Source organism: Bacillus rossius, chromosome 1 (genome assembly GCF_032445375.1).
Source record: "Bacillus rossius redtenbacheri isolate Brsri chromosome 1, Brsri_v3, whole genome shotgun sequence".
NCBI lineage: Eukaryota > Metazoa > Arthropoda > Insecta > Phasmatodea > Bacillidae > Bacillus > Bacillus rossius.
Genome location: NC_086330.1, coordinates 71,172,146 through 71,198,665, shown reverse-complemented (window position 1 = coordinate 71,198,665; position 26,520 = coordinate 71,172,146). Strand labels below are relative to the sequence as shown.

The 26,520-nt window shown below is 33.6% G+C and overlaps 2 protein-coding genes across 3 annotated transcripts in view; both read left to right on the top strand.

The window, feature by feature from the left end:
- The first annotated feature begins 604 nt into the window (after nucleotides 1–604).
- Nucleotides 605–13,819, top strand: LOC134529343 (uncharacterized). Its single transcript, XM_063363344.1, has 4 exons — nucleotides 605–763; nucleotides 6,192–6,436; nucleotides 11,296–11,403; nucleotides 13,651–13,819. The coding sequence occupies exons 1-4, from the start codon at nucleotides 605–607 to the stop codon at nucleotides 13,817–13,819; spliced, it is 681 nt and encodes a 226-aa protein (XP_063219414.1).
- Nucleotides 13,820–19,688: 5,869 nt separating this feature from the next.
- The window catches only part of LOC134529163 (uncharacterized), a 42,823-nt gene continuing 35,991 nt past the window's right edge, over nucleotides 19,689–26,520 (top strand). For both annotated transcript variants that reach the window (XM_063362989.1, XM_063362980.1), the window contains exons 1-2: nucleotides 19,689–19,848; nucleotides 24,507–24,585. The gene's annotated coding sequence lies outside the window, so the exon portion shown is untranslated. The remainder of the gene's footprint in view (nucleotides 19,849–24,506; nucleotides 24,586–26,520) is intronic.

Here is a 26,520-nt window from a genome sequence, read left to right as displayed (position 1 = left end):
AAGAGGCCACTCCATTGTTTCAGGGGCACTACGCAACCCGCGTTAACCTCATAAGATTCAATGCTATTTTCATTTTGCTTATAACTTACTAACTAATATAGATTTCGAAATGATGCGTGCTTGATATGTAAGACAACGATGCTCTTATCAAAGCCCCTTTCTTCAAAAACCTGCATAAATTATGGTTCAAACCTAGACAATACACTTATGCATATTAGTAAAGATTAGAATAAAACCATAATGTAAAATAGTGATTGTCTTCCAAATAAAACACACAGAAGACAAGGGTGTATTTAAGGGCGGCGTACAGGATCACTTAGTGTTTGGAATTCATTTTCATTATACAAAAAATAAAACAGTAATCAAGCGCAATCACAAAAAGTATAATACCATTTTGCCTATATAATCGTTAACGATTGTAATGAATATTGGTTAATTTTGAAGAAAATTACAAAAAAAAAAAACAAATGTTAAACTTATTTGCAGTGGCTTTTAAGCAAGGAATCCTTCTTTGTTGTCCAACAACTCCAGATTTTTATTTTATCGTCCTTGTTCTGCTAAGCGTGATGCGATGTAATGAAATCCCCTGGAGAGCTCCTGTATGATGAATGCCACCTCCAGCGCTGGGCTCGTCGCCACAGCCATCTTGCTGTGCTGCGCCTCCACTCCGCTGCCGGCTACGGCGGCCAGGCCACGACACGGCGATGTTCAGTCCCGGCAGAAGCGCTACCTGGTGTTTCCTCCGTACACACATTTCATCGAGGTAAGCTTGCATTTGCACATTTGCATCGCGTTCATAAAAGCTGTGTTTCTCAGTTTTTTTTAAAAATAAGGTTGTGGATCAAATCTCTAACAGTTAATTTTAAAACTTAAATATATTATCTTTTTTTTTTTCGGAAACAATTTTTGATACAACGAACAACCGCAGACAGAACTTTAAAATCAATAATTCAATTTTTTCAATTATTATTATTTTCTTATCATGGATAGTTTCTTATTTATTTCTAAAGTGTTTGAAATTATTTTCAAATCTTTCTAAATAAAATTTTGATAATCAACATATATAACTGCAAGGAATGGAAATTAAGAAAGGTTTAAGGATTAAAATATCAATACTCCTTGAAAATATATATACTACCAAATATGTAAAAGTTAATTTCGAAAGTCCTAACCATCATCTAAAACTTTTGCATGAAATAATTTCTAATGAGACCAAATATTACTGCAAAGGTTTGAAAATACTAAGAGTTGAGATCAAATAAAAAAAGGTGCGTTTACTTATGTACGCGAGTTAGAAGTAATACTTAAAAGGCGTGGTAAAAAAACTTTAAATTTGCATGCAAATAATTAATATAAATAAAAAAATAAAAGCATTGGAGTAATATTATAAATATGTTTGGTAAGATATAAATTCAATTAAATTAAATATTATAAATAAAAAACATTCAATTTAAGTATAAACACGAGTGTACAACTAATTATTTAATTTAGTAAAATAATAGATTCGAATATTAAGAAATATTGAAAATCATTTAATATGATAAATATTAAATCTAATTATTTAATTTTAATAATTTATTAATTAATAATAACTTATGATTTATAACGCGTATAATTTATACATAAGGGAATATAACTAAATACTCTTGAAAAAGTTTATAATCGCAATTTCTGTCACTAGTATGCATAATAAATAATTTTTTTATTAATATATGGACCAGTATTCAATATAAATCACTAAAGTATAAGATTGACATATAGCAAATATATAACATATATTTTTTTATTTGTGTATAGCTTTTTTTCTATGTAGCCTTTATTTCATATTGTGAATTTTTCGTCGCATATTGCGCGTGCGTCGTAAAAGTTCGCTCACTTAATTTTTTATTAACGCGACTAAAATGGGATCTGATTAATCGTAGGTGTTTTTTATAATATAACTATAACAATACATGCAATTTTTACTGTATCGAGATAATTCACAGAAATAATTGTGCTCATTTAACGTAAAGAATTCATAATGCAACAAAAAATGTATTTTTAAAATTTTTATTAATTACTTACTTATAAAACTAGTTTGAAAAATTGTAAAAAAAGTTATCTCACCAACTGAGCGAAAGTAACAAGCAAATTTTAACGTAATAGTAATATCCATCATTTTTAAATTCCTAGTGAATTAAAACCAGCTCTCTTTTCCATTTAGCAGTGATGTAGTTCCTATAAATAATTTATTTAGCCACGAATAATATATGGAAACGTATTTACTTACAAACTTAGATGTGTTCAATTATAGAAGTAACTTTTTTAACAAGGTTGTTGTTCTTATATTATTAATTTTTACGACAAGTAACAAATAAAACTACATAGTGTGAAATAACTGAACCAACAGAATGAGCTACGTATTAAAATTTATCTCAGCAATAAATACATAAAAATATTAATAAAGACTTTGGCTTAAAGTACAATTTTTATAGTGCATTATTTATTTATATGAAAAAAGTTTTATTTTTTGCGGTGATGAATTTGAACCAAATAAATATAACGGCAATATATTTGTACACGCTTGCTTTGTTACTGTGGTACTGAAGTACAGAATTATTAGAATGAGATTATGTGTAATGAATATAATAATTCTAAATTTCTAAAGTATTTTTACAGTTAAGACTACTCCTTTCAATGAGTATTTAAGTTAACAATTTGTATTCGAGAATAGTTTTGCTACTAAAAATTTTAATTTGGCACACCAATACACAGTACGATTGGTGCTTCTCCCAAAGTTATATATATATATATGTGTGTGTGTGTGTGTGTGTGTGTGTGTGTGTATTTATGCTGCAACACGTGGGCCTAACATATATATTGTACGTAGCTTTTTATCATCCCGTGACAATTTCGTTGAATGGTGGGTGCGGCAAAAAATTTACTCTCAAATTATTTTCATAACGCGTCTTAAGAAATATAACTTCCAAAATCGAACAATTTTTACCATTTAAATAATCAAATATTGTTTTACTTACTGTAAACATTTTAAATAGTTTCATAAATTATGGTTCCAAGCAAAATTTTACACGACCACTTATAAGTGAAATGGGCGTAATATAATGTTGATGGTAAACAAGTTCATAACTACCTTAGTAGGCCTAGTATGAAATTGGTTTGACGCTTGTCAATGCTGGATGGATTGAGTTCAAATCATACGAAACATTTCCGCTGCATGGAATATAAGAAAATATTTAATCGATCATTTTCGAACATTGGAGAACATATATAGGATTTTATGAAAATTAAGTCCTGAAAATGTTCCAGAAGTTTCTAGAACATTAAAAATAAATAGTATGTGATTATAGATCTACCTGCGCCTGTAGGCTGTGCCAAAAAATATTTTTTTTATCATCATTGTCATATATCGTACTCTATTAACTTTCTTGCACACGATTATTGATTTTCTCAATGTACAGTTGTAAAAAGTTTAATTTTCTATTTAAGTATTTTTTATAGTACTTCAGTCTCAGACATCAGTGTTTTTTATTCATATCTTATTTACAAGATTATATTTACTCGAACATTAAAACTGATTCATTTTAAGAATATTTTACTTTTATTTCAGACCGTGTATTAACCATGCTATTTTGTTTCCCCCTGCAGAACAGCTCCACTTAAACTTACAACGGAAGGGTCCAAGTAGAGAGTCACCGCAGGTAGAGGTGCCCTTTTCATCGTCATAAGTTCTCACCTGAGTGGGTCCTGGGAAGTGAGAGAAAGCTCTTTAACGATTTCAAGGTAGAGTTTGACCGATATTTTTTCAGATATTGTCACGTAAGTGGTGTGGCTCAGTGGTGCGGGGGCACTGGGTTCGAATCCTGGGTAAGATATGGATGTAATTTGTGTTGTCCTAACCGTCTCCTTGGCGCTTACACATACACCAGCAATTACAACCACAAATTCACAACGACGCGAGGTTACATAAAAAATAACAACATTAAGGGCGGGTTGGGGGGGGGGGGGGCAATATTACTGGCACATTGGTGACTGTCAAACTGCCACTGTGCCACCCATCTTTTTAAAAAATTAAAAAAATTGGTCAAGCGCATTGTCCAGCAATCCGCCGGATCGGTTAGTTATACAATGGAACAATTGTTTTCAATTATTTATTTTTTTAAATTCTTGCAATATTAAACTATTAGTTTCGGAATTAAAACATATTTAAAGAGTTGAATTTCATAAATTGTGTTAATTTTTGAATAAAAGAAACATTTACGAAAATTCTAGCAAGTAATTATCTACGCTGCTTTTTATTTATTATCAGAAGATATTTTTTTATTGTCCAATAAAAAATACGTTTTTTTATGACAAATCACTGCACACATGTGGCAAGACGCTGTTCACAACTGTAAAGAACTGTTACAAACTGTAGAAAAAAAGGTATAGTAATGGCCAACTATAGGGGATTTCAAACAGCTGCCAGAACCATGTGCTCTAAACACAAGAACGAGAAATAAAGAAAAAGAATAAAATGGCCAAACAACAACAACAAAACGTTGCTATTGAAGAAGAAAACTTGAAATCACAAACCACGCTTTAAAGTAAATACAATTATAAAAATGTAACATTTAAAACGATTCCGGTTTAAATAAATAAATAAACTGAATTACAATTAACTTGACTATATTGAACATATTTTCTGTAAATATATCTATTTAACTAATTAAATATATTTAGTTCTGCAGTTAAAATTTAATATTGCGAGAAATTATATAAAATGAAAATAAAGCTGTAGCAATGGGTATCAAACCAAAGCTGGCGGATTACCAGAAAATACGATTAACCACTGTGCCACGCAGCTGACTGGGAAATTCATGAAAAATATCGTTGAAACTATATTTTAAAATCTTTAAAGAGATTTTTCTCACTTTCTGAGGCGCGCTCAAGCGACATATTTAAGGAAGTTGAAAGGGGCACCTACCTGCTTCCACTCACACAGTTTAAGACAAATCTGTGAGCCCCGACTTTGACCCTCCCCTTGTTGGTCCATGACCAGGAAATAAGTCTGTGTCGTCATCAGGTTCTCTAGACAATATCTCATTGGGTCTCTTCTTTATTTGTATCTCACCTAGGATTAAGTGGTCATTTTTATTCATTATTTTTAATAACTATAGAAAATAATTATTTATTTAAAAATTACATATCGCAATGGATTGATTTCAATCAATTAGGCTAACAATGAAACAAAATTGAGGGAGCCCATTACAATCCATATGCGTTTTTGCACTTTTCTTTTTAATTTTTCTAGTATACATTTGAATTGGAATCCCAAAGGCAGATTTGATCATATTTATTGTCAGTTTTGCCAGAAGTTTTCTCTGAATCCTTGAAAAAAGAACTATTCTCCGAAGCTCCGATAGTAAGCCTGATAGTTGTCAGAAAACACTCTTCTACCATGGCGATCAAGGGTCGATTCCTGATGGAGTCGAACAAAGATAACAAGCAACTATAAATAATGATTAAAGTTGAAATTCTTCAGTAGGTCTTCTCGTGAATCCCGCTTTTCTCCCCTGCGCTCACAGTTTCTCTGGCCATTTCAAGCATTATTCAGGCTGACTGGAGCGACAGGTCATGTCCCACATGTAGCCCAAAACTGGAGATATTGAATAGCGATGTCATGCAGTTAGTTAATAGTGGAATGTCAATACCTAATAATAATATTAATTATTAAATATGCCATGCTGCAAATTTGCAAGGAAAAACCATTAAAATATTAAAATTTAAAAAAAATTTAATTTAGAATTTATTTGCTATGTAGTTCACATCTAGTGAAATAATTATGAAACGGCAGTAACAATAATAAACAAACTTCTGTTTGATTTACCACCCAAAATATTCAGTAAACAGCTGAAATAACTAAAAAATTATTTGTTTAATAATAAAAGTCTTATCTATATTAATCTATATTTAGTGTATCAATAAGTATTGTTACAATACTGGTATTATAAAAAAAATAATTATATTGTATCATGGTGTCACCTACGTGCTTACTGAACTCAATCATATGACATAATCTATTGAGCTGGAAAGTTATAGTAATAGCTTTTCATGTATCTGTCGATTAGTATATATGATGATTATTGCATGGAGAATGCAATGTGATGTAAATTCCATCGCTTATTTCAAAACGGCTGCGATATTGGCTGCAGCTGATCCTAGGTTTCGGCCTGCCGATCACGGTGGGTCAGCAGAGCCTGACCCTGGGCCCGTCGCTGAAGTACATCTACCAGCTGCCCTACAACGGCACGCAGTTCACCCAGCCATACGTGACCTCCGCCAAGAGGGAGGTCAGCTCCCTGACGTCCCGGTGGCTCTGGTACTCGGCGCTGGAGCAGGCCCTGGACAGGTGGGAGCCGCCGATTGTCGTGGCCCTGCGAGAAGCAGGTCCCAACTGGTAGTCCGCATGTCGTGTGTCCGCTTGCACAGCACCCGGTGAGGGCTGCGTCACAAAAAAAAAATAATAATTTCAATGTCGCTGAAAATCACGTAAGTTATTAGTTGGACTGGCTGTCAAAAGTCGATATTCATTCTTCCAAAATTCTGAAGAAACGGGCAGCAAACCGATGACATTCAAATAACATATGTTTCGGTTAAATAACTGTCGGCAATGTGACTTTCGGTACAGTGCCTGTCAGTTAACCGCCTGTTGCCGGGACTCATCGCATTTCCCTAGAAAGATAAATAATCGAGTTTTCGGTCAAATGGCTGTCGGTCAAACGACAGACGTCCAGTGAATTTTCGGTTAAATTACTTTTCGCAGGTATTTTGTGACCCCATTAATTGTTCATCATCCCTAATATTTTTTTTTCCACACAAATATTTAACAAAAATACTTATTTTTGTTCACAATAAACTGATCGCTCGTGGAATACTTACAATTAAAGTTTTCAATCTGTTTCAATAATAATTAATAATGAAATTACTGATTCAATAATACAAATTTGATAATAATGCTAAGTGTCAGTTAAATTGAAGCAGAATTGGTTACTTACTTCTTCCTTTGCCTCTGCTTCACTGCCATAAAAAAATATTATTTATTTTAAAAGCCACATTTATTTACTATCTTACAGCGATCTACTGACATAGATTTCACAGAATCGAGTTTTACGTAACACCGCGTGACAGGCCCGCGCCACTCCGCGTGGAGGGGAATCTCAAAAGGTATAATATTCTTGCTTTGTCATAGAAGACACAAACAACACTAAGTACAATCCACAATCAATACCGATTGCGAAAATTATTCTAAGGCTAATTTTTATCCTTTGTTGGTTGTCTCTGAACCCCCTCCCCCTTTTTTTGTCAATTCAGATAATTGTACGGCTGCTTCCACAGAACTTTAATACCATATAACCTATGAACACACTCAAAGAGAGGGGGGGCCCTTCGTCACCCCTCAAATTTCCCTGGGACGAGTGGAAATTACAATCACAACGTTCGTTCTTGTATAGAATCAGTATGATACTATAAATGTCAACTAAAAGTTATAATTTTCTGATTATTTTCCAGTGTGAAAGCTTAAAACCCGCGGCTTCGCTCGCACGATTTCAGAGTATTGCTAAAATCTTATCAGTGAAAGAAAAGTATGGAATTAATTCCTAATATTGTTGCTAAATAAATAGACATAATAAATTTATCAGATGAATAAAATATATTTTTCAGTAGAAAACTGTTTGAAATTGATATTTTTAAGGTGGATAGACCAAGTATCTGTTTTTATAGTGTTCGACTATACCTTGATGAAATCACAATTACCTCTGTTTCATTTAATTACGTAAACAATTAAAAAAATTGTTAAACACACTATTTCACTTTAACTATGTTTATGCAATCATTTAGGCATTTACACTAAAAATTTCATTTACTATGGTTAAAGCTATGGTTAGAATAGTTAAATAATTTCACCTTAGTAAAAATACCTACCATTAGTTAAATATGTTTGATATCATAGCAACTTTATTTGAAATAAATAGCAAAGATATCAAACTTATTTACCAATGTATTCGTTGATTCTTAGTTTATGGAGTATTACTTATATAAAATTACTTATTTTTTACCCATCTCCACTTTCCCATACGGATACACATTTAAATTTCAATATGTCTTTTCTTTAGCTTGATTAGTTTCAAAGATATGATGAATTATCTCAAAACCATATTTACCCCTTTTTCACCCTCTAGGGGTGAAAAATATAAAGCCTAGATTTTAAGTTAGCCTAGTACATTTCTAATAAAATTAAGTTCATCAAAAGCCGTCAAGTAGTTTTCGATTAATGTTCGAACAAACATACAAACAGAAAAACATAAACAGACCGACAGACAAACCAACAAATAAATAAATATTTTGAAAACTATATTTTTGACTTTTCAATTATTTAAACAGCCATTTCCAATATTTTTCCATACTAATCTATTTGGACAACACATTTTCACAATCATTATTTATTACATAAACTCTACTACTGCAAGTTCAAACAACCAAGTTATTAAGAGTCTTTTTGCATTTCTGGATCTCTTCAGTCTTCCTGGAGTGTGAAGTGGGCACTTTGCTTGCCTTGAAGTGTTTTTCAGGGCAGTTTCGCATGATGGTCGATCAGCTGAGAGTTCTACATTACGTTTGAAAGGACAGTGATATATTTCATGAAGCCTTGCACTGAACATGTATGCTAATGTCTTGCCAAAGGAGATACTTTTGGTCCTATTGAATTTGCAACCTGTTCACAATTATTGTTGCGCCTTTTTAAGTTATAGTAGTGTATAAACTGGTATTCAATGATAAAATTGTTCTAGATATTTTGCTTAAGTCTCAGCATTTGTAACATCGTTTTAAAATATAATTTAAATATTAAGCCTAAGTAGGTTACAACTTTGTTTTACTTCTAAAAAATTGTATTTAAAATCGTTTAAGAAATTCCTATATAAAGTATGAGTTAATTAAACAAATATTTTATAAGAAGCTTTATTTTCATTTCAACTTTCTTTTTATTCGCAAGAAATCCCAACTGTTTTATAGTAGCTGTTTCATGTCATACCAGTATAAAATAAATATATTATATTTCAATAATATGTTCCATCATTGAAATAGTGTCCAAAAATTTATGAATGTATTTTTAGAACACTTGAGATACCAAACTATTTAAAATACCAAAATAAGCTACCACATTGTACGTTTTATTTCATTGTGACAATTTATAAATAAAAATATTTATATAATTTTCATAAAAAATAATTCGGCAAGACTTTAATGGAAATAGATATGAGGAATCGATAAATGTAGCAATACATGGTTTTATTTTTATTCATATGTTGATGTTTTCAAATAAATTTTATCAATTTAAATTTAGACATTTCAGCCGCAAATAAAATCTTCTAGTTGAATAGAAATTTTCATATTTAGGTACAACTTTATAAAAATATTGTTTATATAAATCATTCCCTACCAGTATTTAAAGTATTTATATTAAAAAAACTGGTGCTTAAAAAATGGCGCGAGTCTGACTGTACTCGGCAGTGATGTGTAAACTACAGCCTCGGTAACGAGCACATTCATGTGTTCTCATGTTGCAAAAAACTTATAATACCAAACTCGAGCAAAAGTTTAATATATAATTTTTTCAAACAATGCCAATCATGATAAATATAAAACATGTATTTATTCAAGGAAAAAAAGTCAAAATGTCTCCCTTTTAAATTCTATTTCTTTTTAACAAAATGGTACTATTAATTTCTCAGGGTTAGCCGAATAACAAGAGAAACATCGCATGTGAATACCTCAAAGCAGAACCTGTGACACTTAACCTCTGACAGGAATTATCATTTCCTGCGTTTATGAGGTTACAATTGTTTAGACACGTCGAATGTGAAATTTTAGAATGCACCAGAAATGCAATGATATTTGGGATCATTACCCAAGGAAATTTAACATGTTTAAAGTTCAATGCCCACGCACGCGGAAACTTCTATGGCCACGAGCTGAAGTTTTCATAATGGCGAACCCACGTGTAGCAACATGCACCCGTATATACTTACATTCGCGAACAGCGAGGAGGTAGGCTACTTAGCGTATTGGTGTGTCAAAGTAAACTTTACAGTAGTAAAATGTCTTGGAATACATTTGAATAGTCATAACAAGATATAACCGCAACTTTAAAAATACCTATAATCTATTAGCCAGAATAATTTTGTTGTAACAAACATGGCAACAAATATATGAATCATTTTGTTAGTTCTCTAAAGCATTACGTATGCGACGCTATATTTCGAATAATTTTCAAACTCAATGTTGCAGTAAAATAAATACATTAAAATAACATTGACCTAAAACATTTTAAATGCTTATTATAACACTAAGTATATATATAATATATATTTTGCTCGACAGAAATCTGTCTGCAAATACTTCTTTCAAATAGAAACTTGACCTATTGCACTGATTTACATTTAAGATGAAACATTAAAAATTTTATAACGAAATTTTTTTTATTAAACAATGCATTTATTATACGTAGGCTAACAATTTATTGTGCCTCAACAGTGTAATGGTATGACGAATTCTGCGCTATCTCTACATTTCAATTTTTATAAAGATTTTCAAAATTGTAATGCGTATATTTTATGTTGTAATTATTTATTATATATATATCCACATAAAGTATTAAATTATAGTTGTATTATTATAAAATTTTATTTTTGAATACCTATGTGGGGTGAAAATCTGGTGATGTTTACGAATGATATAAGATGAAACATGAGGTTCCACCATCATTTATAGAATTATTAGACTTTCTCAGATGACAGAAACATACCACATTCATCACATCCTTACATGGAGTTTATTTTTATGTAGTAGGTGCGTGTTTTAAACTTAGAGATACTTTGGCAAGCAAATGTTAGCAAAACAAACCATAGCATCACAAAGGTTATGCATAAATTTGGTGTTAAAGCTACGAATAATAGGAAAAGTGCCTTCATTAAATGAGTATTGTAAAAATAATGTTTACCATACTCTTATCACGAAAAAATAAAGAATATTAAAATGCATTATAAACGCAATTTTTTTTCTGATGAGGTAAGGGGTCGGTAAATAGTTCTCATTTTCAATTCAATAACATGGTAATAAAATATTGGACACCAAACATTTTAAGTTTTCTTGCACTGTTTTTGTGCTATTGTAAAGATTTGACTTTTAACTAAAAATATTTTTTTAAAACACTTCAATTTACAATCTTTAATGTGATCTTTGCTGGTTTGAATACAGGTTTGGCCTCGATGGACGGGCGTGTCTTCTCAGGATGATTTGTGAGTCGGCTGAAGCACCTGTCATGCCTGAAGATATCATGGCGGAACTCATGCACATATTCCTCACGTAAGATCTGCAATATGTCGAATGTTTAAATTATTTATACTAATAAATTTCAACTACATGTTGGTACATAAATATACTTTCATGGTAGACATAGCGACAACGTATAAATTTCATCGGACAGGTATCTTCTTAAGAGACATTTTTTCGTTGAGTATATGATTAATAAACTACACAAAAAGTATTGGGAAAGAGAATTAAAAAATATTTTAAGTTTAAGTTACTCCTATCACTGAGTGTGAATCTATCCAAGGATGGGAATATATCAAATCTACCATTATTTAATGATTAAATTATTGATGATTTTGGGATTTTTTAAAAAATATTCTAGTTAAAAAATTACGAATTTCCGAGATGGCGGCAAATATGGCATCGGTAGCTTAATGACGACTGGTAGATAAGAAAGTAAGACAATTTTAGGATTTTTTCTCCATGTTATATTGAGAAATTTTTTTTTTACCTAAAATTAACTTTCTTTGGATCGATCAAGCATCGAACAAAACACTGTAATCAATCTAATCAATCAATAAATTTTTTAATTTTATTGGGAATTTTTTAGAATTTCTAGCTTAATAAATACAGATTTCAAATATGGCAGGTTTTCTGGCAATAAATAATTACTCCACTCTATCAGGTGAAAATTAAACTAATATGGTGGCAGAGCACTCTAGTAGATGAAAACAAGATGGCGGAAGCACAATCTAGCAGACGAAAACAAGATGGTAGCAGTGCACTCTTTAAGACGAAAACAAGATGGTAGCCTCCAGCAGACGAAAACAAAATGGCGGGCATGATTTGCTACTAGCTGGTGATATATATGCCTTAGTATTAGTGGTGGGAGGTCAGTCTGTCGGTGGCTTCTGTGGAGGGATATGTTGCCATTTTTTTTTTGTTTTGTCCTCACCAGCTTCGAACTAAAGACTCTATGACGTAAGTGAGTTTTAAGTTAAAATGTTATTAAAATTTAATTAATTAATTTTACTATAAATTATAATATTTTTGCCGACGTTTTTTGATAATAATTACTGTTTAAGATATGATGACCATGACTTCATAATTTAAGATGGCGAAATGTATTTTATTTAAATTTATAAAACTTAATTTTTTATAAATGTTAATTATTTCCGATTTTCTAGCTTAATAATACGGATTTTCAAGATGGCGGCCGTAACGAAAAGTGCAATGGTGATGTCATGATACAAAATGGTGGGCATTTCATCCTACTTATTTAGTTCATGACTTCGTTGGGCTTAGGGATGCTTGTAGATGCGGACTTTAAGCCGCTTGTAGGAATTATGGTTCTTAAGGTTTTTAGAATTCCAATTTTTGATTTTATGAGGAATAAAACGGTAAATGTTTCCTCAAAACGGAAATTTTTCCTCGAAACAGGGAAATTTCTAGGAATTTTGAGTTCAAGATGGCCTCTGTGACATCATCGAAGATGTAGGTTCTAAGGCAGCAGACTCCGCTGGCACCACCACACTTTGAACCCTGGTGGAGGACCGGCTATACTATACTACTACCGAAAAAGTTTTGTTCTGAAACCATTTTTTTCATAACTACTACTCTTATATCAAGGCGCGAATAAAATGATTTAGTGTTTAGCGTAGTATGTGCATAAAAAAAATCTATGATATTTTCATGGGAGGTCACTAACAAAACAGTACAGAACCTACCTACCTGCATCGGGCCATTTTCTAGCCCATGGGAATGTCATTTTAATCTATAATTTGCCACAAGTGTAAAAAAAAGCTAGATGCATTGAATACGAAACTTTAGAAACAATTTGGATGTAAGGAATAAATGAACATACGTTATTTAAATAATACTTGCAGTGAGGAAGATTAATAATTTAAAACATTTTTAAGAACATACACCAGGTTTTTTATGACACATATTGTAAGCTCTTAAGTGAAATTTTTTTATGAATCCTTCTGGAATATATATAAAAAAAGTTTTATAATTTTTATTTTAATTATTAGAATTTTCCAAAATTTTCTATAATATTCCAGCAATTATCGAATTTTTCCGAAAAATATAGATACTTACACCTGTAGAAAGAGAATTTTAAAGTGCAAGTATACATTACGCTAGTAGGTTAAAATATGGATTTCATTCAATTATCTAGGGATGGGGGGGGGGGGGGAAAGCAAGTGTCTATTTAGGTATATATAGTGTTGGAAGACTGTATACCTAGAGCAGAATCGTGGCCTGTGAGCTACGTGAGCCAATGTGTGTCGCGTGTTGCAGGCCATCCACGTCGGACGAGGCCGCCGACAGCTCGGGCAGGGAGTTCCGCTCGGCCGAGGCGGCGGGCTCGCTGGGGCCGCGGCGGTGCGGGCAGCTGTACCGCGAGTGCGGCGTTAGCCTGCTGGGCCTCGTGACGCAGCTGGAGCTGCCCTGGCTCGCCGCGGGCTGAGCGGCCACCCTTCACTCTCCGTGCCGCCGCGGATCAGTGCTTCATCCTCCCGCACCAGCGGCTACAAGTGGGGGGGGGGGGCAAGGTAATTTTGCCCCCCCCCCCCCTCTCCCTCTGAAACCTTGAAGTGGGGGCAAACGATGGCAAAGAAAGTGCTGTGTAATCAATTTTTAGATAATAAAACTGCTTAAATAGCACCATTTTCCACCTTGAAATACAAATTTTCCCGGGGGAGGACCCCTGGACCCCCTGCTTCAATAGGGGAGGGGAGGATCGATGATTTTTTATTAAAAGGTATATTGCCCCCCCCCCCCCCCCAATTCTTTGGAAATGTAAATGTTGCGCCCCTGCTCCCGCACCAGTGCTGCGGATCACGTACCTAACACTTCATTTGGGCCTTTTCATACCTTATCCTAGTGTCCTAGTTCTCGCTTTGTGTGGATGCTTACATGTAGTTTTTTGAGGTTCTTACAACCTTCATCGGAAGATTTTTTTATTTTGCCATTTATATCTACCAGTGTCGGTAGTTATCTTCACGTCTTGAGATTAACTTATGTTTTGCGTTCAAGATGAATAGTTTTAAGAAAATTTGTCATTCTTGACTGCTTATCGCCCATTTCAAAGTCAAACTCTCTGTATTTCTAGCGAAGCATGTGGTTTGCACAATGCTTGGCGAGCTAACAAATCTAAAGCACAGTTGTGTACTCTTAATTTATCGCCGCGTTTGCTGTAGATAATAGTCCTGGCTTTGTCACAATAAAAATGTTTTGATTTTAACAAGTCCAAACAAATTTATTATTGGTCAATTTTGTCATTGTTCACTTTTTATGTATACATTTCAGAGTTATACGTCAGTTAAATATTATCCACCACATCAGGCAACTAGACAAGTAAAAAAGTGTTAAATTACAAATTTTGATTTTACCTCTAGGTATACGGCACCTGATAGAAATAATTTAAATAAAATGGAACGGAATTCGTTGAACGGAAAAGTGATATAAAGATGGCGGATCTACGTGTAGCAACATAAACTCGTACATAGTCACATTCGTAAATATTAAAGTGTGCGTTTTGGACCCCCTCAGAACGTCCAAAGAAAAGGGCTTAATTGTTAAGTTTATGTATTTATTTTGTTTGGAATCAACAACGTTTTGAAATGTATTAGTTTTTATTTAATCCATATTCAATTAACAGAGCTACAGTTTTTGTATTTATATACAGTCTAGAGTATGTTCACAGCCATATATGGAGTTCTGATTCCATTCCGTTAATATGTATACAAGCTATTTTTGTGAAAGTTAAGTATGTCAATAACTCCTTAAGAAATGTGTATTGTTACCTACACTGAGTAATTTCTGGGTGTTTCTATTGTTGAAATTTATTTAAATAAATACGTCACGAGCATCAGTTTGTGTACCGGCAATTTGAATGAAAAATTGATGAATAATTTCCTTCCAGGTTGGCGTCCATATTATGTGATACATAATCCATCTTTTTTAAAAATAAATATAGCTAGGAATCCGTTGCTTTAAAACGTACTAGGACCGGCCTGAAAGACGACTTATCAGATATATAGAGATACTAGCGGACCCAACAGACGTTGTTCTGTTCAAACGTTTTAAATTCTAAAATTTACAGGAAATTTCCCTGTATCTAATCGCAGCACCATCTGCCGGGTCGAACTGAAGTAAAAATAAAATATTTTTGAATATTAGATAACTCAATCACAGCGCTTCCTACCGGATCCAATGTAAAACATCCAAAGTTCAACAACAACTTTAATAAAATAATTAACTAAAAATATTATTTATCCGATTGATATGTGAATCTAAACCATTCTTGAATCCACCTGAACACACACTTTAAAGTGGACCCGACAGACGTTGTCCTGTTCAAACGTTGTAAACCCAAGAATAATATTTTTTTTAAATAAACTATAAATTAAAAATATAAAATTTCAATTTTAAATATACTTTTAACTATAATTACTAAAAGTAATTTTTATTTTATAAATGTTATAATTTATTTTACAAACTTAAATTTTTATTTTCAAAGAGGCGTTCAATACGTCATAAGTTGCATAGAATAAAATGAGAACTGACCATTTAAAAATGTAGGTTAAGTTGATTGTTATTGAATGCACGTCTATAAATAATTAAAAGTAATGAAAAATCGTGTAAAATACTCACTTCGATACTGCACATTACATATTTTGCACAATGTAATTTTTTATTACATTTTAAAACTTAGAATAAAATGAGAACTAAAAATTTAAATTTGGAGGTTAAGTTGATTGGTATTGAATGCACGTGTAGTAATAACAACAATTCATAGAATCCATCCAAAGATTAACAACAAGACATAAATAAATACACAACACACGCACATATATAAACTGTGCACCTAAACCATTCAAAGATCAACAACAATTTATAAATAAAAAATTAATTAAATAAACATTTTCCAGTGGACCAAATTGTGAATCAAAACCATCCTCGAATCCCCGTGAACTCACACAAAAAATTTCATCAAAATCGGTCCAGCCGTCTAGGAGGAGTTCAGTGACATACACACGCACACAATAAATATATATATATAAAGATATTACACACTATCTTACGTAGGAGTGATTTATATATGTTTATAAATGCAGTCATTAAGGTAAGCCTACTATACTCCTATGGCATAGTGACGCCACGTTGATTAAACGTAAATAAGAAATCAAATTATCTATTATTTATTAATTTTCATTAAACTGTTATAGTTCCATGTATAAATAAACATTTTATACGGAGAAAAGTAAACATTGCATACGGTTCATTGAAAACCAGTGGTTTTTGAAAGATTTAGTGCTTAGCAAGCTCCTGAGATATATTTTAAGTGCAAATATTACATACTTTAATTTATGATGACCCAGAAAAGTAACTTAACTTCGCCACTTAAAATAAGGCAATAAAAAAATTAATATTTCATAGACAGTGATAAATTGGTTGAGAAAGATATTTTTGTTCCACGTATGCTCCGCTAGTGTTCCAGTAACACTAACTCATGTACATATGATAATACTGCAATGCATAATATAATATTTCAATAAAGTTTAGAGATCTGGCTTAAAACTATTACGTGTAATTCAAGTGTATTCATACCTTTGTTTATTATTAAATGTGTTACACTACAAGTGAGGTTTTAAAGGTTAATGATTACAGTCTCACTGAACGTTATTTTTGTGGTGTTATTGTACAATTGTGTACAGCACATTTTTAATACACAGAGTGTAGGTATTCATACGGACAAGTTTTCGACAAGGAATAGTTATTTATACATTTGCTTACACGTTAATAAGGATTATTTATACAGTAGCAATATTATACAATAGAACAAACCAAACATACTGGTGTGCCAAAAAATTGTAACTTAAAAAATACGCAATACTATTTTGACAATCCTTAGTTAACATTAAATTGTAGCGAAAGCGCAGCTTTCATTCATCATATTATATAGAGACAAGATATTTTTAGCTTGCAGATATTCGACGCCATGTAAAACAAAATAAATTCTTAGTTATATTTGTACTGTTAAATCATAATTTTGTATCAGCTAAATAAGTTTAAAGTTTGTTTAATGGAAGTATAATCAGACAAATTTCTGTCGTTGAAGCAAAAACCAATATACATTTATATACTTAGTTTTACAAAAATGTGTTTTAGAATCTTTCAGCACAATATTATTTGAAGGTATATATTGGACCGCAAATTTGAGTATTAATATTTTTTAAAAGATAACGCTGCGTTCTAAATACTTTAGAAAACGAGAATAATATTAAATATATTTTTATTCCAATATAATTTTCCTGACTAATAAATTAAAGGTATTTTTAAAGTTGCGATTATATCTTGTTATGACTATTCAAGTTTACACACCTCAGTCCGGGATAGTTTCACAGAAGCAAATGGGCGTGCACCATGTACCGCCTGGCTATCACGCTAATGGGCGTGCCCCTGAAACAATTATGATGTTCGGCATTATTTTAAATAAATATACGTGAAGATTCGTTTCAGAGCTACCTATTCTTGTAAATTAATGCCGTTTTACAGGACAGCATAGTGGAAATTGGCCAATTTTTAGTAAAAATATTTTCAATTTTAATTTTTGCCAAACGAGAACCACATTATTACAGCCTGTGCCGTGTAACTTCTTAAATGCGGTACAACTGGATACCCATTTCCCCATCTCTCACTTGCTAAGCAACTAATGGTGTTTGTTTGCAACATGGGAACACATAAATTTGCTCTTTCCGAGGTTTGAAAGACTCGCTCGGTTTTTTCCTCGTATATATAAATTATGAATACTTTTTGATTATACTTGATTTTTTTGTAGTAAGATCTACCAATTAATTTTAAAAATTTATAATTGTTTCAGTCTCAAAACAAGCTTTTAAATAGAAACACCCAAATCATTATTAAAGTATTATTTTTTATCTGCTGAAAATTTGTTAAATTAATTATATTTAGTAACAAATATAAAATATATGCTTCCTAAGAGAACCACACTAACACTTCTAAGTTCGTTATGCATGAACACATAAAACACATCCTACAAATCACAAAGTAAACATATTGAAACTATAAGACGAGGTAACCGAGGTAAAGCTGTTTCAATATGACATTCACGACCGAAGGTATACTCTACACACTGCACCCATATAATAACACCTGGCTGCTTGCACGCTGCCTACTGGAGATTACCTTAGCAACTGAAGTGTGTTAAAAGGTTAAGTCCGTTTGCAAGGAACTTTGCAAACTTGTTTGGCCTGTTATTTTTGTATTATGTTAAGAAGAGTTTATAAGTGTTCAATAAAACTGTGTTTATTGGATATATTTGGGGTATTATTTATTGATTTATATCCCTTTAATTTTTTATGATACACAATATTCTCTGGTTGTAAAGTTTACGTAGAAATTTTTTTAAAACGATGTCTGTGTTAGTCAATGTTTATGTGCAACAAATATACGTAATTTTGAATGCAAGATACGCAAACTCATAAAGCATGCTTTTGAGGCTTTCATTGTGTAGCAAATAATTGTTTTTCCTAAAAATAAAAAGTTAAGCTTGCCTTGTGTTTTCAAGACATCGGATTTATTTCATGTACTCAGCTATAAGTAGTCATTCTATCAACTTGTTGCACAATTAAAATATTAACCTTTCTTAACATGTAACATGCTACAGCGGTATTTTGAGTTGAATACGTAGGTTTATCATAACAGAAAAAAAGCGCATTGATACATTTTGATTTACACTGAGTTGATAGTGTATTTGAATACGAGCCAACGCTTGGGATGAATAGTGGGTAGTATGTACCAACGCATCCAGGAGTACACACGTGACACTTATTTGACTTATAAATTTATATTAAAAAAACGATAAGGCAGTCATGGGGACTGTCGACAGAAGTGAAAACATAGAGCTTTGTTTTTAAGTGTGTAATATGGCGTCATTTCTACGTCAAATGTACGTAAGAAAATGATTTTGGTATTACATCACTGGCATGTCGGTAATCGAACCCATAAGTTTTGCCCCTACTAAATATATCTTTAAAATTAGAAGAAATGAAGTTTTATGATTGAAAAAAAAAGAACTTAAATCCACAAATAACCAACATTAGCCTACATCTCATAAATCAATAACTAGACATTTGAAGAAATTCACTACGTAAATAAATGAACAAAAGATAAAACTTAAGCTTAGCTTAACTACCTACTAAAAAATAGCCAATACTCACAATATGTATCACACAATAACGTTAAAATTTCCTTGGAAAATAAAAATAAAATGAAATGAAGTTTTATCCTTGAAAAGTCAAAAAACAATGAACTTAAATCCACAAATAATCAACATTCACTACGTAAATAAATAAACAAAGAAAATCGCTCAACGCGGTCAATTTAACTTCACTTACTGATACTACAGCATGTCGGTGACGCGAACTCACAAGATTTTTACCCATCTAATAAGAGTCCAACACGCACAAGGTACAGTCGAGTATATGCAATGTATTAGTGTATATATGCGTATACATGTACACAGGCCGGTGCGCGTCGCGAGTCTGGCGCAACACGTAACTAGCGAACCCATAAGTTTTGCCCCTACCAAAAATCGCTAAACGCGGCTATAGCAGTTTTCACTTCAATAAATCAATCATTAAACGGCGAGGACTCCTGTCGGTCTAAACCTTGCCTGTCCTCTTGGAAAAAAAAACTATAACTAACATTGGTGAACTTATGAACTGTTCGGAATGTGGTAGTGACTTGCCTCCCTGTATACTGTATGCTATACTAAGACAGTAGTTAATATAGATTTTTTTATAAAACGAAATATTTCAAAAAAAATTGTGTTGGGTAATTAAAGTATTAACCTCTTAACAAAATTATTATTATTTTGTTCATATAGTTTTGCTTTAGGTTTTACCCTTTGGTTTTGAAAATGAATATGTTTAATTAAATTACCAATCAAATGTAAGCTTTGAAATGTCTAGGTATACTACTTTCTTATTTAATTATTATTTTTGTAACATAAATATTTTAAAACCATGTAATGAAATCAGATAAGCAAATTATTTCAACTGTTAGGCATTAAAAAAATATATTATATGTAATTTGTAATCTTAATATGATTGGTTGAGTACTTTCTTGCTTAAAGGGATATAAAAAAATAGGTTTTAAAAAATCGTTTAATAGAAAAAGAATATTCAAGGGAATAAGATTTGTTAAAAAATCATTAATCGTCTAAAATATATAAATCACTACCGAAGTATTAGTTCGTTTGACTTATACTGCAAAAAAGAAAAAAATATATAGGTATTAACTGTTCTCAAGAAAATGCATGTATTTATTACATTCCACGAAAAAAGATTAAAGATTCGATTAACGTACTAAGTTAATTAAATCAACATACTAAATAAAATACGGTGAGCTTGTGAACTTTTCTGTGGTTCAGCGTGGCTGTAGTTCCCGCAGAAGCCAGAATTAGTTTTGTAATTTTTCACGATTTTACTGTTCTCAACAACAGAAACATTCACTGAGCTGGATTTTGCCAGATGAAAGTTGGTTTTCTTCGTGTGCTCCTGATTATTCCTGTAAATATTCTGTTGGTTTTTTCCGTGTGATTTTTGTTATTTCTGGGAAAACAATCCCCGAATTTTTTTCGTAATGAGATATGCAATTGTATTCAGAGATTCGTTTAGTTGGTTAATTTCTGTTACAAAATCAGCACTTATAAAAAATTTTATCAGGTGGAATTCAGACAAAAAATTGATTCATTTCTCAGACGATTTATATACTTATCAAAGCTGAGAAACAGTGCCATGCAAGATGGTTACCTTTCCCTAGAGTTTTAGCAAAACCCTCATTCTCCTGCGATCGTGAGAGATCATTACGCATTCCACATAAAAATAAATAATTTTTACCTCAACGCAACATGTGGCGACATCTGTTGGTAAAAAGCAGAACAACTTGGAAATGAATCTTTCAAAATTAAAAATTAACTATCGCTGTGGATTACTGAAATGCATATTTTAGTATTTGATCTCGTAATAAAATATTCGTATGAATCTGACTACAGTCACAGAAAAAATATATGGATGTTTGATTGATGTTTGCAGCTGTATCTAAAGACCACCGCTGTAGTTACTGCAGCAAGATGTTTACAATGAGAAAAATGCCAAACGACACGTGAGAAATGAGGGTATTTTAAATTCTTGCCAAAAACTATTTAGTTGCAGTCAATATCAGAAATCATTTGATCGTATATATTTCTTGAATTATCATCTCAAGATCTGTACAACTAAGTTGATTACTGATAACGAGGAGGGGTGAAGGAAGTGATTGTGGACAAAATATAAGACGACTATTGCGATCTCGAAGAATGTGAAAATGCTAATGCTAACAACACTATCACAGAGTTCGCCAATTTTTGAAAATTGATAACTAAATAAGGGAAAAAGTAGCATATTCATTGGAAATGAAAAAAAATATATATATATTTACACTAAGTTTAAGTTGCCCTCGCGAAATTGTGAACAATGTAGAACGACCTAAAGCTGCAAATACCGAATACTGTAATGAAGCATGTGAGGCTGATAAGATCTAAGACAGTGATGAGGTATCTGAAGCTCACAAGATCGAAGACTGTGATGAAGCGCTGATACAGAAACGTATAGAATTGAAAAACAAATTAACTATTCGGAATAAATGAAAATACTGTTTTATGTCTCGTAATATAATTTCTAAGACTGAGTTCCCGTAGTAAAACTTCTAACGTAAAAATGTATAAATCGTCACAAACGACAAGCAAAATGGAGATGAATAATAAAGTCATTTCTGCAACCAGGGCAAGTTCAGGCAAAATAAAATTGAAAACAATTGCAGCCAAATGTAGTTGGAGCAATTTTATCTAGTTAGATCAATTGGAGCAGCTGGAGCTAAGTGCAGTTTGAACGATTGGAGCAGGTGCTAAGTGCAGTTCGAGCGATTGGAGCAGTTTGAGCAATTGGACAAAATCGAGCAAATGGAACCACTGGAGCAATCGGGGCCGTTTTAGTAGCCAGTTGGAGCAATTTGAGCAGTTGTAGTAGGTAGTTGGAGAAATTTGAGCAGTTGTAGTAGGTAGTTGGAGCAATTTGAGCAGTTGGAGCAAGAGCAGCAGTTGAAGCAATTGGAGCAGTTGGAGCCAAAAACAGTTGAAGCCAAAGACAGTTGGAGCAGATGTATTTACTGTAGCCAGTTGAAGTAAGTATAGTATTGGAGCAATTATAGCAGTGCAGCAATTGGAGGAGTTGGAGAAATTGGAGCATTTATAGCAATGCCAGCAATTTCAGCAGTTGGAGAAATTGGGGACGTTTGAGCGATTGGAGCAGTTTTTAGCGAGTTAAGCTGTTAGAGTAGTTGGAGCCAAAAGACAGTTTATCCAAAAATCATTTGGAGCCAAAGACAATTGGAGCAGTTGAAGCAGTGAGCGCTACTGTAACCATTTGGAGCAGCCGGAGGAAATTGAGCAGTTATAGCAATGGAGCAATTGGAGCAGGTGAAGCAATTGTAGCTATTGTAGCCAGTTGGAGTAATTGGAGCAGTTGGAACAATTGGAGCAGTTGGATCAACTGTAGCCAGTTGGAGCATTTGGAGCAGTTGGTGCAATCAGAGTAGTTATAGCCAAGTGTAGCTGGAGCTAGTGTAGCCAGATGGAGAAATTATAGCATTTTTAGCCATAGACAGTTAGAGCAGTTGTAGATAAAAACAGTTGGAGCATTTAGAGCCAAAGACATTTGGAGCAGTAGAAGCCAAAGACAGCTGAATCAGTTGGAGCCAAAGAGCGTTGGAGGCATTGTATACTACTGTATTGTGTGATCGATCGTATATTACTTCTTGTCCAGTGCTGTACCCCATGAGGCACAACACTAGACGGTATCTTTAATAACGAGGGAGAAAAGTGCATTGCGCTGCTAGCCTGCCTCCAGGTAGCAATATTTGGCGCATACACAAAACTTTGTTGATCTGTTTCACACGTAATGTACAATGATGAGATCTTATCCCTTTAATGAGATCGTATCCCTTTGATGAGTTTGCTTGTAATAGATCATATACATACAATAGGTCTGACAGTTCAGAGACTCTTGTCTTGTCACCTTTTAATATGTCATATATTTTTGAAGGAAGTAACAGGTATCGCCGAAGAAGGCCTCTTAGTTTGGATATGCTTGGTATATCCGCCTGACATTGGACATTACTTATTTGAAAGGTATTCGAAGTATCGAAAAAGGACTCCGTGTTAGATATAGTGTGATAGCGAGTTACCTTATTTATTCAGCCGTATAGAATCTTGTATGGATTCTTTTTTCTTAGTAAGGATTATTAATTAAATACTGACGTTTTAATTAAATTACTATTTTTTATTGAAATGGATCGAACTTAATATTTAAATCATTCGAATCAGTCAATAAATCAATTAGTTATTTATAAGATGATGTTTGAAAATTTTGTCCGAATTTCTAGGTTAATTATTACAAATTTCCAATATGGCGGTCAATATGTCATCATCGGCTTTCTGGAAGCTTTTAGATGAGGAATTTAAGCCGCTATAAAGAATTTTCCAGCCATCATCGATTGTTAAGGACTAAAACGGGAAATTTCACCTCAAAACGGGATTTCTTCTCTCGAAATAGGTAGGTTATTAATTTTTGATTTTATTTATGAATTTTTTTCCAAAAAAATGGGAAATTTTGGCGAATTTCCTCGAATTATTGGCAAATTTGGGCAAATTTTATGTCTGGCAATTTGTGGCGAATATTGAAGTTCAAGGTCATACAACATGGCTGCCGTGACGTCATAATCCAATACGGTGGACGGTGGTGTTCTTTCCTCAATCCGTACTTCCACTGCGGTGCCAGAAGTAACGAATATATAGCTACTATTTTTACATGCAAAATACAAAAGTGGAGGATTTTCGCTGTCACCCCACAGTTAAAAAAATACAATATTTATGTATTGCGTGTGTAGATTTATACCCATACATTTTTTAATATATAAATTGATTTTAATAATAAATATTTATCTTGTGTCATACTCAGTTTCTAACTAATTTAAACTGAAAATTTACGGGAAATTGTTAAAATTTACTCTTTTTCGTGGTGTTGAAGGTGGAGACAGTCTTATTGTTCGAGACATTTGGAGTAGAGAAGGGACAGAGAAGGAGCAGGAAGCTAACTGCTGTCCGAGGTAGGTAATATAGACTATTATTTTATCCACCTCCCCCCGCCCTTTAATTTTTTTATGTGAGCAAATTACCCCTTAACTGCATTTTAGTGTTCGCAAATTTTAAGATACATGAAGCACCATCCAAAGCTTTATCTGTTTGAATTTTTAAACTTATAATTTTTTTATTTATCATTGTGTAATATATATATATATATTTACGGTATGTACTACCAGTATTATATGTGTTTGTTGATATGTGTTAAATATATTTTCGACCAACACGCGCAAACGATAGGTTTGCTTGCTGTTGGATCAATGTAAGTAATAGGCAATAGACCGAAATAGGCCTAAATTAATTCTGGGTAGATAATTATGATTAGAATAAAATAAACAGTTGTGGCATAGTGTAGTTACAAAAAAAGACAGACGGAAAAAATATTAAATAATTTTTTTGTGGTAGCTGTAGTATGTAGTAATTATTAGTAACAGATGGCCAACATAATCCAAACATATTTTGTTCACAGATCCTAGTCAATTAAAATGTTTGTTCATTTAGTGACGAGGTAACAGTTGCATCAGAGATATTACTTAGATCAGTATGTATATATGTATATCAGTGGCGTCTCGTCAGGGCAAGCAAGGTAAGCAGTGCTTGCCCAGGCAGTTTCCAGACATTGTATTTTTTAAATAAATATTTTATTCAGAATAGTATTTTACTTTGGCTCGTGCAGTTAGGTGTATGTATTTTTTACACTATCTTCTTGGGACCCAATACTGTGCGCTGTGCGCTATAAAAAAAGAACTCGTTGACACAAAAACATGCTGTTTTAGAAGCGTTGCTAGGTTTAGAAGCGCTGGTAGGATCGCTTTCAGCAGGAAGTCTGCCGCAGTAGTTTCCTTTCGGAAGGGGGGTGGCATGGTACAAAGGTTCAGGGAGGGGATTGGCTGGAAATTTTTTTTTTTTTTTTTTTTTTTTTTTTTTTTTTTTTTTCCTAGCCTAAGTTAATTCTAAGTGTGTAGGGGAGGGTCCAGGTTAGGGGAGGACCTAAGTGTGTCTCAGGCCGAAGCCTATACACTCTACCATGCGGGTTTTTAACCATGCAGGACAAGGGCGCGTGCATCATGTGCTTATTTGGGTTTATTGGCCAGCCATGGCTGCAATTGGCGCCATGACTGACGCCCCATAGGTCGCCTAGCTTAAAAGCTAGCTAAGTGTGGCCCAGGTAAAACCTGCATAGACACAGGGAAAACCCTGGGCCGGTTCATGCGGGGATCAATTAACATGCATTAAGCAAGCAGGTAACTACTGGACAAGAGGAAGAAGGGTCCAGGTAAGAAGAGTTGGAGGGGCTGAAAAATCAACCTTGGTGGAGTTGGGTGCTTGGGCCTTGCGGCCCGCATTTAAGTTGGGAGCTCCTGGGTTATTATTAGCCAGGGGCGCATGCGCCCCCAGGGGCGGGCGACTTCACGTCAGCCCAGCCACAGCTGCCCAGGCAGCCACAGTTAAGACAGAAGCGGGCAGACGAGCCAGTAAACCGGCTCGAACTGCTGGCTCTCGGTGCGAAAGGCAGCCTGACGTTGCGCCATCTTCATCTTCCTTCTTCAGGTCAACAGCAGTACTTTTCAAGCCAGGGTGGGGGGAGGGAACCAACCTCGCCACCCAAAATCCCCGAGACGGTTGAAGGTCGCGCCGCTCGAGGCTACTGCTGCCACACCTACAGCAGCCCCAGCTGGAGGTTCCTGATGTCTTCCCTCAGAGTTCCGATGCATTTCAATTCCGTTGCGCGCGCAGCAGTTCACAGCTCCGCAAGTTCCAGCCCGCAGTTCGTCTACACTTCGCATTTTTTCAGCACCTCGAGCTCCCCTGCGGGCCTTCGCCGACGAAGCTGCTTCCTGCCACGCGCCGAGCTGCATTCAGGCTACCTTTCACACCGACAGCCGTAATAACGACTCCGC